Source organism: Pseudorasbora parva, chromosome 19 (genome assembly GCF_024679245.1).
Source record: "Pseudorasbora parva isolate DD20220531a chromosome 19, ASM2467924v1, whole genome shotgun sequence".
NCBI lineage: Eukaryota > Metazoa > Chordata > Actinopteri > Cypriniformes > Gobionidae > Pseudorasbora > Pseudorasbora parva.
Window position 1 is genome coordinate 29,415,918 of NC_090190.1, and position 12,497 is coordinate 29,428,414.

The following is a 12,497-nucleotide window of genomic DNA, read 5'->3' on the forward strand; positions in this document are numbered from 1 at the left end:
CCAATTATGTGGTTTTGGGGTGAAACTACCTGTCTGTCTGACCTAGAGTGTTTGGGAAGTCATTAGAAGGGATAATTCACCATAAATTAAAGTTACTTTTTTCCCTTCTGTGTAACACAAAAGTTCTGTTTTCAAAATGTGTTTTGTTAGCCTTAAAGTTATGAATAAGCTGGTGTGTTCTAGCCTGACAAGCCAGACCCACATCAAGATGTTTGGTCTGGAAACTCACCATTGACAGGGCTCAATCCGAGGGGCGGGATAAACGGTTGTCTTTCAAACTCCCTCTACACGTGATAGGATAGCGCTACACCAACCAGAGCAACGAAGGTGAAACAGAGCTTGTTGATAGATTAAACATTCGCCGTATCCGGTCAGCAAAACCCCGAACACATCTTCCCTTTTTAAGAATGCCTTCAGTGCCGTTCTTTGTCCTTTTCTCAGAGAAAACCTTAAAGGGGGGTGAAACACTCAGTTTCAGTCAATCTCATGTCAATCTTGAGTACCTATAGAGTAGTATTGCATCCTTCATATCTCCGAAAAGTCTTTCGTTTTATTATATTTGTAAAAGAAATATGGGCTGTACCGAGTCTTTCCGGAAAAAAACGAGCGCCTGGAGGCGTATCGTGTGGGCGGAGCTAAAGAATGACAAGCGCACAAAGCGGTGACGTCCTCAAGCGTGGAGAAACCATAGACTGTAAAAAAATATGGACGTAGTATCCGTGACGTCACCCATAGGATTCTGATAAGCCGTTCTGAAGCTTAAAGTAGGGGCGAGCTGGGCGTTGCCATCTTGTGAGCGAGTAATCGCGTGTCACTCCCGGATAACAGAAAATGGGCAAAAAGGCGGGATGTGCGCGGAGCTGAGGTGACGCAAAAACCATTTCAGAATGTTTGTAAACAATCGCCTCAAGACACTTCCGGGTGGCAGAACGCGAGCGGCTTCTACTGACAAACTGAAGAGATCAGCCGGCTACGGTTACATAGTTAAGAACATTGTTGTTGATTAAAGTTGAAACTATGATGAAAACGTGTTGTGTTTGGGGTTGCGCCGTCCGATATACAGCAAAAGGTGTAGAATTGTATCGATTTCATTCAGAAAGAAGTAAATATATCCAGCAAAACCTGTGGGTGAGGAGGCTAAAGCGAGTGGACGTCGTCAAAAGTGGCGCTACAGAGAAGTATTCTCAAAACGTTTCATCGACAAAATCATAGCAGAGCATAATTGTCTTCAGCTGGGGAAATTCGAGACTAATATTAGTAAACTTTAGATCTCTTTTAACCCCTTACGATTCAAAGATCATACGGCCTCAGATTACTATTGTTCAACATTCACTGCTCATCACTCTATATTACTTTATCTGGACAAACTCAGTATCATCAGAAAGATTAAAGACTCCAGCTTCGATATTTGAACACTGTTTATGATAAACCTGGGTTGCAGTGACATTCATTTTTTAATTTATGTCAGGAGTGCATTATAATCGATCCGTTATGAACGATATTTTGAATAGATTTTCACACGCACGTTCATTCTCTCTCGTCTGCACTGGTTCATTTGTGTTCACAGAGATCGCAAAGAACAGCTTTCAGTTTAGCTCTTAATTCAAAAGTCCTCATATTTGGAGAAATATCGACATAGCACGTTTGCAAAATATTTTCGTCATACAGAATACCATTTCTATTCATTTCTCACGGAATTATTCGACATAAAAGAGTTAAAACATGCGCAGACCTCTCTCTGTGTCTCTTCTTAATGATATGCATCGGATATCAGTCATCAGGCGTTCATTCGTCCTCTCATCTGTCAGTCTTTTGATATTGCTCAACACCGCCCTCGCATGACGCGCTCGCAGCTGTCTCGGACATTTCTGGCTCTGTGAAGAACGAGTCTGTTTTACGCGTGAACTAAAAAGCTAATAAACACACGATAACTATGGAATAAGGTTTTTGTGTGATTGTTCATGTGATTTCGGCTATTTTATATCAATAATAGATGTTTACATTATGACTGCTAACAGGTGTAGTGATTAGCTCCATATAAAATGATAAATAATATTTATAAATATGATAAACATATTTTAACATGGGGAGTTCGTCGTGAGATATTGCAGATGCTACGAGTCATTTAAGTTGATCATCGCATCAAATCAGCTGTACACGGCACGACTGTTTGCACCGCGAGCCGGCCGCGATCACACGAGCTTTCGTGTTAAACACAGACACCAGAGCTTTCAATGTTGCTGCTATAGCTTCAGATACAAAAAATAAAGAAAAATGTGTGCAAATGATTTGTTGAAAAGCAGAGAACAGGTAAATAGTTAGATAACAGGGAAATAGACCATCTACGATAGTCTAACATATTGTAATTCAAACAGCAACAGTCTAAATTACTGCTCAATGGTAGGCTGAGGCTCATTTAAAAAGTATGGTATTAGACTAGCGCTACATCTACTGGACCATATTAGGCATTTCATGTATTGCTGTCTCCTGAATTAGTTAATCCGTCCCTCAATAATCATGTTAACTTGGTCTGAATCCCAAGCAATTTACTAGCGTTGCCATAGGAACGCTTCGGCTTTTGCCACCCGGAAGAACGTTTATTACTGCTGTGACGTCATGGTGAATTGTCCTATAGACGGCGGATAAATGGCTATCCACTTGTAACCACGCCCTTAATTATGCAGAACCTTAAGGCTTTATATAACGTAAACGAATGAGTTATAAAAAAATTCACCCCCCTCAGAGATGTCATGAAGATCAACATTAGCCTTATAAGCCAAAACCACAATTTGTACCTGGCTGTAAACATGTTTTTTTCTGCTTTAAAGTTGAGAATTTTAACATGGGGCTCAATGAGATTCTGCTCCCTTCTGGAGCCTGTCCCTAGTGGCCAGTTGAGGAATTGCAGTTTACATTACTTCCGTATTGGCTTCAAGAGAGATCGCGGGAGGTTGCCGCTTGGGAGAAACCTTTACAGTCTATGGGAGAAACCCATCGCTATATCAGCTAATAGATATGATCCAGAATCTAATTCGGAGGCTGAAATAGAAACAGCAACAGCAGGACGTCCGTCTTTGTGGTAAGTACTGTATTTAGAGGCCTGTCAACATGACATGATTCGGTTTATGGACTATTGTATGCGACCAAACCTTAGTAGCAAGCAAAACGGTTTTGCACGTCAGAGTAGTGTAACAAGTTACATAGAACAGCAATGAAGTCCGTTAGTGCATTTGAATGATGAAGCACGCGATCGTGTCGTTTACTGATGTTTACTCACGCGACGATAAGCAACAGCACAGACATTTGAAGCAGTTTTACTCACCGGCTGCTTCCAGAGAAGGACCGAACCTTTATCGCTGGGACGGCTCCGTCAAAAACACACTTCTTGGAGTGTGGAGATCCACTTTGCGATGCGACTGAAGCATTTCTGCGTTCAAATCGGTTCAAATGCAGCGCTGCCTTCCCGGAATGCTGTGCTGAAGCGTTGAAGTCGCTTAATGTCAAAGTGGAGGAATGAAGTGGAGCGCGGCGCGGACTATAACCGACATTAGTGTTCACGGACGACTGGATCTGCAGCTGAGAGCAGTTTACTGTTTACAGCGTGCATTTCCTCTCTCGCTCTAGTCACGCGCGCACCCTACCGGGAGAAGAGCCCGTACGGCCCATACAAGGACCTTCCGATCTTTTAACGTCAAGTAGACCGATACTCGAAAAAAACTCTCCGAAACTTGTGAGAAACCGGAAGGAGTATTTTTGACACAGAAATACTCTATCAAACGTCCAACATTAGTTTTTGAAACTTTGTCTATGTTTAGGATGGGAATCCAAGTCTTTAACAGTGTAAAAAGCTCAGTATGCATGAAACAGCATTTCACCCCCCTTTAACTCCAACTCTCCAAGTCTTCCAGAGTCGCGGTCAAAGCTGATTCGAAAGACCGCCACCGTTCGCCAGTTTCTGTGTAACTTACTAGAAGCAAGCAAACGCAACTCTATACACGATGTAATTGGCCCGTCCAGAGTGAGGGGAAAACAGCTCAGAAGGGTATTGAGAGTTCCTAGACGACACTTGCGGGCAGATTAAATTTGCTGCCGCTAGGGTGCGTCTAGATTTCTAGGCTAGGTATGTTCCAAAACAATGACACAATTTGCATTTAGGAGATATGAGCATTCAAAATGTACAGTCTCTCACTTCCATTAAAACAAATCTCAGATTTTGATGACATCATCGCAGACTTCACCTTCTCGTCAAACTTCTGTCCAATCAAACTGCTCTCTAGAATCTAAAGCCCGCCCCCTAGGCTTTTAATAATATTTTAATAGGTTAAATTTTATTTGAATAGGTTGTCGATTCTCAAAAATGTTCATTGTATTAAAGGGGTACTTCAGCGCTGGGAAGATGAATCTGTATTTAAACTGGGTCATCAATGCAGTAGAAATGTGAAATTATTTTTGAATTTGTTGTCTTCTAGACTGAGAAAAGACAGAAAATGTATTTTTGTCCCATGGGGATGAAAGACTACAATTCCCAGAAAGCTTCGCTGCCCTGTGAGGCCATTCCCAACGCCAACAACTTCATTACTGTGACTGAGTTAGAGACACTACAATATAATGAGTGAGTCACCGCGCGAGTCTCACAGCACTGATCACTAACTGCACGAGTGATGAGAGCTGAGGTAATCACGACTACACTCGCGGCATACATTCACAACGCGAGTTCAGTCTGGCGCGTTTCAGTTCATGCCTTTGCAAGCTTAACTTTCATAGAAATGAATTTGAGAAGTTAAAAGACTTACATTGCTCACCATAACTCCGTTTAAATGATCCTGTCTGCAAGCTGAGCTCTCCCTGCAAGCTGAGTGTAATCTCCCATCCCCCAATGCCGGATTCAAAACATGCGGAAATAGCTCCCTCTGCTGGCTGTAGTCTTTAGCCTCTGGGCAAACATTCCTCCTATGATGCAAAAATCGTCATTTTGCATCATAGGAGGAATTTTTCCTGAAATAAAATGCATAAATCTCTCGTCTCAGGGAGATATGAGAGGGGAAAGCACAATAATTTGAATATTCTCCAGGGTTTCTACTGATACAAAGCCATATGCTAATCGCTGAAGTAACCCTTTAAGGCAACCAGGTTACTTATTTTTTAAATATTTTTTTTTACAGTGTGGCTGTATACTGTACATTTGAGACAAAGAGGCTTCACATGCTAGACTGAATTGCAATAGAAGTTTCCAGCATCTGTCCTTTCATTCTTCCCCTGAAACATCTCTATCTTTCTCAACCAGTTCTCTCCATTCCTCTTTTTCCTTGCATTCATCCTTCTCTTCACTAATCATACGGCCTCTTTAAATAGCTCTCAGGTGTTCCTGTTTGGGACATAGGCTCACAAGATGGGGACAGAGGGAGGAAGTGTGTGTGTGTGTGTGTGTGTGTGTGTGTGTGTGTGTGTGTGTGTGTGTGTGTGTGTGTGTGATTTATACAGCAATCTGGGGCAGACGAGAAATGTGGACATTCCTCCCTCTCTCTCCTGCCTCACCCCCTTTTTCCCCCTCCATCTTTTCGCCTGTTTTTCAGAGTTGAAATGCAGTTTCTCGCATAAACACACACATGCACACACCCTGTTTTACAGCCTGGATTCAATCTGTCCAATTAAACATAAACTGACAGAGTAAACCACATGAGGTCTCATATGGAAATGAGAGAGGATAATATATATATTTTTTTTTACTTGTACACAGTCTGTGACTGTGAACATGAAAACGTGTCTGAGAATAGGATAAGGACCTATATTGCACAGCAAACATATATAATACTTTGTGTGCAATGTGCATATATTTATATAAAAAAGGAATATGCTTAGATATACACAAACACTGCTACAACTTGGATTGAGCTTGAAGTGGGTCTTCTGTTGTCGTACTGCTGGCCCAGAGGTTATGACCTGAGAGTGAGTAGATGGGCAGTACGATAGAGAGATTTCTCTTCTGGGATGTGCTGTCTGCAGACCCTGGAACCAGTATGGATAGTAGGCCCACTTTACCATGCATCAATGTCGTGAAAAAAATTACTATTTTTGGATGTTTTTTCTCTATTGATTCTGTCATAGGGCTTGATCTATGCCACATGAGATGGGTGTACTCTTAAGTTATTGTGAATAAAATATATGTTCATTGAAATACTATTTTTAAATTGTATTTTTATGCCATATAGTCAATAATCAATTAAACATTATTATACACTTGGACTTCTACTACTTTAGAATACAAAAACACTAATTTATGTATAATGATGTACAATATGTGAACACATTCCCTCCAAAATCTGTGATAGAAAAAGTAGACTGAAAATAAGTGTAAAAATGGGTTGCTGAACGAGGAGAGACTAAGTGTAAAAATGGGAGGTGAGAGTAATTTTCAAAGTTATTTTGCGTAGATTTGAATGATTGGTTTGATTGTGTCTTTGTTATTCCTACATGTGCACAGCAATTTGTTGACATCCATTTTTAATGAGGACCTATTATTGCTGTTTGAGCATGGAAAATGTCTGTTGAGTTACAAAGCACAAAGTCCACTCCAAAAGGAGTTATTCTTTATGTAAGTAAGGGCTGTTTCTGAACTCCCTGAAACTCCTGGAATATGTCACAATATTCCTCTTTTTAAAAATCAATTCCTACTCAGGACATATACAAAAAAGGGACGAGGCCTGGATGAGTTGCATTAGTAGTGTTGAAACTCGTGGTTATCGTAAGGGGCGTGACATTTCTTAAACGCTCTGTCAAAGCAATTTATCAAATTTATCAGAGCACATTACGTTTTTTCGGCAGGAGAGGCTCCCAGAGACAGAACTAAATGGAGCATTACTGACAGAGTCGAGAGAGGTACTGTGATAATGCAAAATATGCTAAAAAATAATGTTTTTTCCTTAAAGGTAATACATTTTTGCACTGAAGTCTTTTAAAGGGTTAAATCTTTGCCATAATCTATTGTGATATTGCAGTATTTTGCACCTATAAAAAAACTTTCCACAGCCCATGCTGTTGTCTAACTTGAATGTCAGCCAGCCAGCACTTATGAATTGTTACTCTTTTTTATTTGCTCTCTCTTTTTGTTTCTCTCAGCATCGTTCTTTCCCCTGCCATGTAAATCTTTCTTTTTGTTGCTGTTATTTCTCTCTCATCACCTTATTTCTCATAGCTCTCTGGGTCTGACCCCCAGTGCCGGCAGTGTTATAAATGAGATTCTAACTTTACTTTTGCTTATGTGAGCAGAACAAGGCTCGGTAAAGTCGTTCAGCACCAAATGTCTGTTGTCTCGCCACGTGAACGCTTCTTATAAATGCCAGCATTTAATAATGCTCATGTGCGTTAGTCTGGGGATTCAGGGACGAGGCTCACAAGCTGTCCTTCGAGAACAAGGCAGTGTTGCTGTATTCATTTATGATGCGTGGATGCTATTAATCTGTTTTGACACAATGACAGGGTAAAACAATAAAACAAGTCGCGATACGAAAAAAAAATTATCCAGGCAGGAAATTAGTTATGCAATGAAAACAAAACAAAACAAAGCCTGTCACATGTACAGCTTTTGAAGCTTTCTGTCCAAGACATAGGTTATGTGACTTACTTGGTAAAATATCATACTTAAATCTTATGGGATTATCTAGTTAAAATTTAAAAAGGATTAACAGGTCACAATAAACATGACTAGACTAATATTTTTGCTTGATGTTTGTGTTTGGAACAGACAGCAATTTCCTCCTGGCCAATGCACAAGTGTCCAAAGGCTTCCCAATCGTGTACTGCTCGGATGGATTCTGTGAGCTCACTGGATTTGCCCGAACTGAGGTCATGCAGCAGAGCTGCGCATGCAAGTTTCTGTATGGGCCGGAGACCAACGAGCACATCATTCTTCATGTGGACTCAGCGCTTGAGGAACGGAGCGAGCTCAAGGAGGAGATAATGTTTTACAAAAAAAATGGTGAGAAGAAAAGAATGTGTTAGATGAGGCATTTTGCTGTTGGTGATGTTGCTGCAAAGCTTGGGTTTGCCTACATGTAAAAACACCCAACGTGGTGCATTTTGACCAAGCGGCAACCTCCCCCAGTTTCTCTCGAAGCCATTACAGAAGTGACTTAAACAGCAATTCATCGACTGGCCACTAGGGACAGGCTCCAGAAGGAGCAGAATCTCATTGAGCCCTGTGTTAAAATGCCCAACTTAAAGGAACAATATGTAAGAAATGTATTTCAATTAATCATAAAATGCCCCTGATATGTCACTAGACATTAAGAATTCATGTTAATTTCAAATACTTACATCACTGACAACAGTAGTCCAGCCAGGATATTGTCATTTGAAAGTTGTTGTTGCAGCCCTCAACTGATGTTGATGTTGACATGTTGTGTTTTGGCCTGAAGCGCAGTAGTGTTTCAGCATCCGGGTTGCCAGATCTGCTCTAGTTACCACAGCTTCAGCTACAAACAGTTACCACAGCTTCCTGCTGGATCCTACAGCCTATCTGGCAACCTCTAATCAGGGGGGAGGGGGAGAGGGGATACACCTGCAGTACCAGTTTTGGCCACAATCTTACATACACTTCCTTTAACAGCCGGAAAAAAACATGTTTACGGCCTGTTACAAATTGTGGTTTTGGTATATATGTCTAATTTTGCCTTTCATGTCAACTGTGAGGGGGCTGAATTTTTTTAGAACTCATTCGTTTACATTATATAAAGCCTTCAAGTTTTGCACAATTAAGGGCATAGTCACTTTGAGTGACAGGTGGGTAGCCATTTATCTGTTGCCTGTTAGTCATCGAGTCCCCTGAGCTCTGCCCACATCCCGCCTCTTTACCCATTTTTTGTAGTCCGGGTGTGACGCACGGCAACGGCCAGCTCAACTCTACTTTACCCTTCAAAACTGCTCTTCAGAATCCTATGGGTGATGTCACGGACACTATGTCCATATTTTTTTTTACTGTCTGTGATTTTGACACATTTGGTTGCTAGACATTTAGTTTCAGACCTGGTGATGTTTTATTTGCAATATTTTTCTTAATCACTGTAACATTTATTAGCAGCAGTTCCACTGTGGAAGTAGACCAGTAATAATGCAGGGAAGATTTATTATGATTCATCACTAGTAATAGCACATGGAGGTATTACAGCACACCTTTACAAAGTGAAATCTCTAGCCATTGTTAGAAGCAGATGGTTTTATTAGAGTTGGTTGGCCAAAAACACCAGAGAGACTCTAAAGTCGGATTACAAACTAAAGTCCAGCAGGTGTGCAAGTTTATTTGTGGGATTTACAATAGCATTGGGAAGAATATCCTACTCAAATGCTGTCAACTTTACAAATGCAAATTTTATGATTTATGATTTTCCATAATAGGCATATCTCACTTCCTTCCACACGTTATTTTTCCATTCATTGGATTCTCCTCTCAAAATTAGAGCTAAGAAATTGGATGTATTTCTCCCTTCGCTGGTTTATTTACTAAATAAGTACCTGTGCATGCCATGTTTTATGAATATGGTAATTTAGTACCATGGTATGTAACAGAGTACCATAGTATATGCGATATCATGCTGTAAGTACGCAAGTGTAATGTACAAAAAGGGTGTTTAATAGTAGGAATAATATGTTTAATGTTATGCTTGTATTAAATAAATGAATAATATGAAATATATACTTTTTTAATATTTATATTATGTCATATAATATCATATTATCATATCATATAATTTAGTTTGCTATGGTCTTAGATCTTCAAATGCTGCTGCCGGATTTTAACCTCGCTGTACCTCGTTCCTTGTTCTCATTCTCCTCTCCCCCTTTGTTCTATATTGAATGGAACCTCTCCAGCGCACTTGTTCTAGAGAGCGTTATTATTTCATCCCCTTTTTCTTCTCCATAATGGTGAGGCTTTTTCGTGAGGAAATGAGAGATTTGACAAAGACTTCTCCAGCTGTGAGCAATCAGATGGAATTCCCCTAGAGGCTTCCAGTAACAGCTACTGGTGAAGAGAGAAGCACACATACATACAGACACGCACACACACACACTAGTACACAGACAGACAGACGCACACAAACACACACACAAATATGCACACACATAAATGCCCTGTCGCACACCCACACTGCTCAATACAGACAGACAAACAAGCATTCACACACACACACCTACACAGGAATTGGATACCATAATGGTGCTGCTCTTTTTGGATGTGCTGGTCTTTTTTTGTTTCAGTTTTTTTTAACACTTTAAATAGACTGGAAGTAATGTTTTGCCAAGTAAGCTAAAAATGTGCTTCCTGTGGTAACATTTAAATTATCTAGTTTTATTCAGTTCAGAAATTCTATTTAAGTCACTGTAGATTGCAACTTATTTTAATTATATAACAACACATCCAATTAAAAAAGACGAAGAATTGGACCAAATTAGATGGAAGTTTTCTAAAACAATGAATAATACGTTAATGGTTGACATTATCCAATAGCCAGAGTGGCATTAAAGACATTAGGAAAAAGAAGACATTTCAGAGGTTGAGCACGTTTTGATTAGGAATAATGTGCACGAACGGTTCGAAATAACTCCAAGAATTTAAATACAATAGGTTTTGATGTCATGTTGACATGACTAAATCTACAACTGGCTAATAGTTTACACCACTGAAGGTGATTTAAGGGTCAGATCAGGTAGCGGTAGCACTTTTTACAGCGTGAACTCCCCCACAGACTTCTCTTACATCATTAATTAAGACTGTGTATTTGTGTGTGTTTATGTATTTTGCCTCCCTTGATTCTACTGCAGGTAGTGTGTTCTGGTGTCTGCTGGATATTGTGCCTATTAAGAACGAGAAAGGAGATGTTGTCCTTTTCCTCGCCTCTTTTAAAGATGTCACCGACACTAAAGCCAAATCTATACTTGAGGAGAAGAAAGAAGGTTAGTACATGATGGACGCTGTATGTGTGTTGTTATAATCATTTAGGGTTTAAATTCATTTTTATATATACATTTTAATTGTTTTACACATGTCCCAGACCCAGACTTAGGGTCATAAGAAAATCATTACTGTTACTATTAAATATTAGTTATTATTTATTAAAAAACAAAGAAAAACGAAACAACGAGAGAAATAAACAAATCATTTTATTATTTATTATGGAAAGATATATATACATTTTGCACAAATTCTGACTCTGAAGTGGTGTCAATTTCATCACAAGTATAAACATGAGGTATATGATGTGTGTAGAAAAACTCAGCGAACGAGGGATCTGCGAATTTGCCTCATCTCACCTAATCCTGTAGCCCCGCCCACCTATTTGCGCATGGCATGTAATAAATAAAATGTGGATTGAACTACCAAGTAATAAAAATGCCTTGATATTACAAAATATTGTGCAGTGTGTGGTTGTGGAAGAACACGGTCACTGCATAAGCTTCCTTTGGATTCTGATATCAGGAATGCCGTTGAAAGTTCCAGCTCACGTGGGTAAGACATTCCGCGTTTGTTAGCTTAATTTCACCGCATATTCTTTTATAAACAAGACACAGGTCGAGACTGTAATTGCAGTCAGAATGAGATTAAAAAAAGATGCTCTGACTTCTATATTGGATAGAGGAATGGTGCATCACGGTGCATTCACATGGGGCTTCGGCGTCAACGGAGGGCGTGGCTGAAGCTTGGCGCTGATACGACTGCAGCCAATCACACGTTTGCTCTAGGGTTGCATGAACACAGTTAGTTAGCGTCTGCTGTAGGGTATTTGCATAGGGCGATGTGATTGGATGACGCCTGCGTTGGCGCTTGAAAAGTTGAGAAATCTTCCACTTCTGCCGCTTTCAAAGCAAGTGAAGTGACGCGACGGAACCCACAATTCAGTTCGGCAACGCATGATGTCATCCATTCAAAAATAAATGAGAAGCTTTAACGCCTACTCCCCGTGTGAATGCACAGTCACACTTATGTGAGTAAAAAGTATTTTTTCATATGTGATAGTATTACATTGTTACAGATCGTTTGATATCTACGATTGATATCTTGCGCACACATTATGTGTATGTGTCTAACCAGTCAGATTTGAGATCAGGCTCTGGGTTGAACATGTATGGGAAAATAATTCCGGGTTGCCATTTTTCCACATTGCAAGTTTTCAAAGCAATTCCCCACGTGTACTAACCGGGGAGTCGAAACTCATTATAATATGCAAAACTGTTATCCAATCACAGTAGTGGGCGTTTACTTCCAAGTCTTGGGAGCACACCCAAATGCGGCACACCCATAAAAATGAAGCGTTTCTGGTGCTAGGCTCAAAACCAGGGTATAATATAGCATATTACTTATTTATTATGATGTTTTTGAATGTAAAAACTATGCGAACATAATAAGTTGACCTCAGACAACAGTATTAATAAAATAAAAAAAGCCCCTCATGACCCCTTTAAGGTAAATATTTGTACATATTTGTTATGGGTGTAACAATACATCT

General features: G+C 40.0%; 1 protein-coding gene across 2 annotated transcripts in view; it reads left to right on the top strand.

Moving 5' to 3' along the window:
- Positions 1 to 12,497, top strand: part of kcnh8 (potassium voltage-gated channel, subfamily H (eag-related), member 8) — a 74,967-nt gene that overhangs the window by 13,443 nt on the left and 49,027 nt on the right. For both annotated transcript variants that reach the window (XM_067426333.1, XM_067426334.1), the window contains exons 2-3: positions 7,742 to 7,975; positions 10,816 to 10,947. In XM_067426333.1, the coding sequence (XP_067282434.1) occupies positions 7,742 to 7,975; positions 10,816 to 10,947 (366 nt within the window). The remainder of the gene's footprint in view (positions 1 to 7,741; positions 7,976 to 10,815; positions 10,948 to 12,497) is intronic.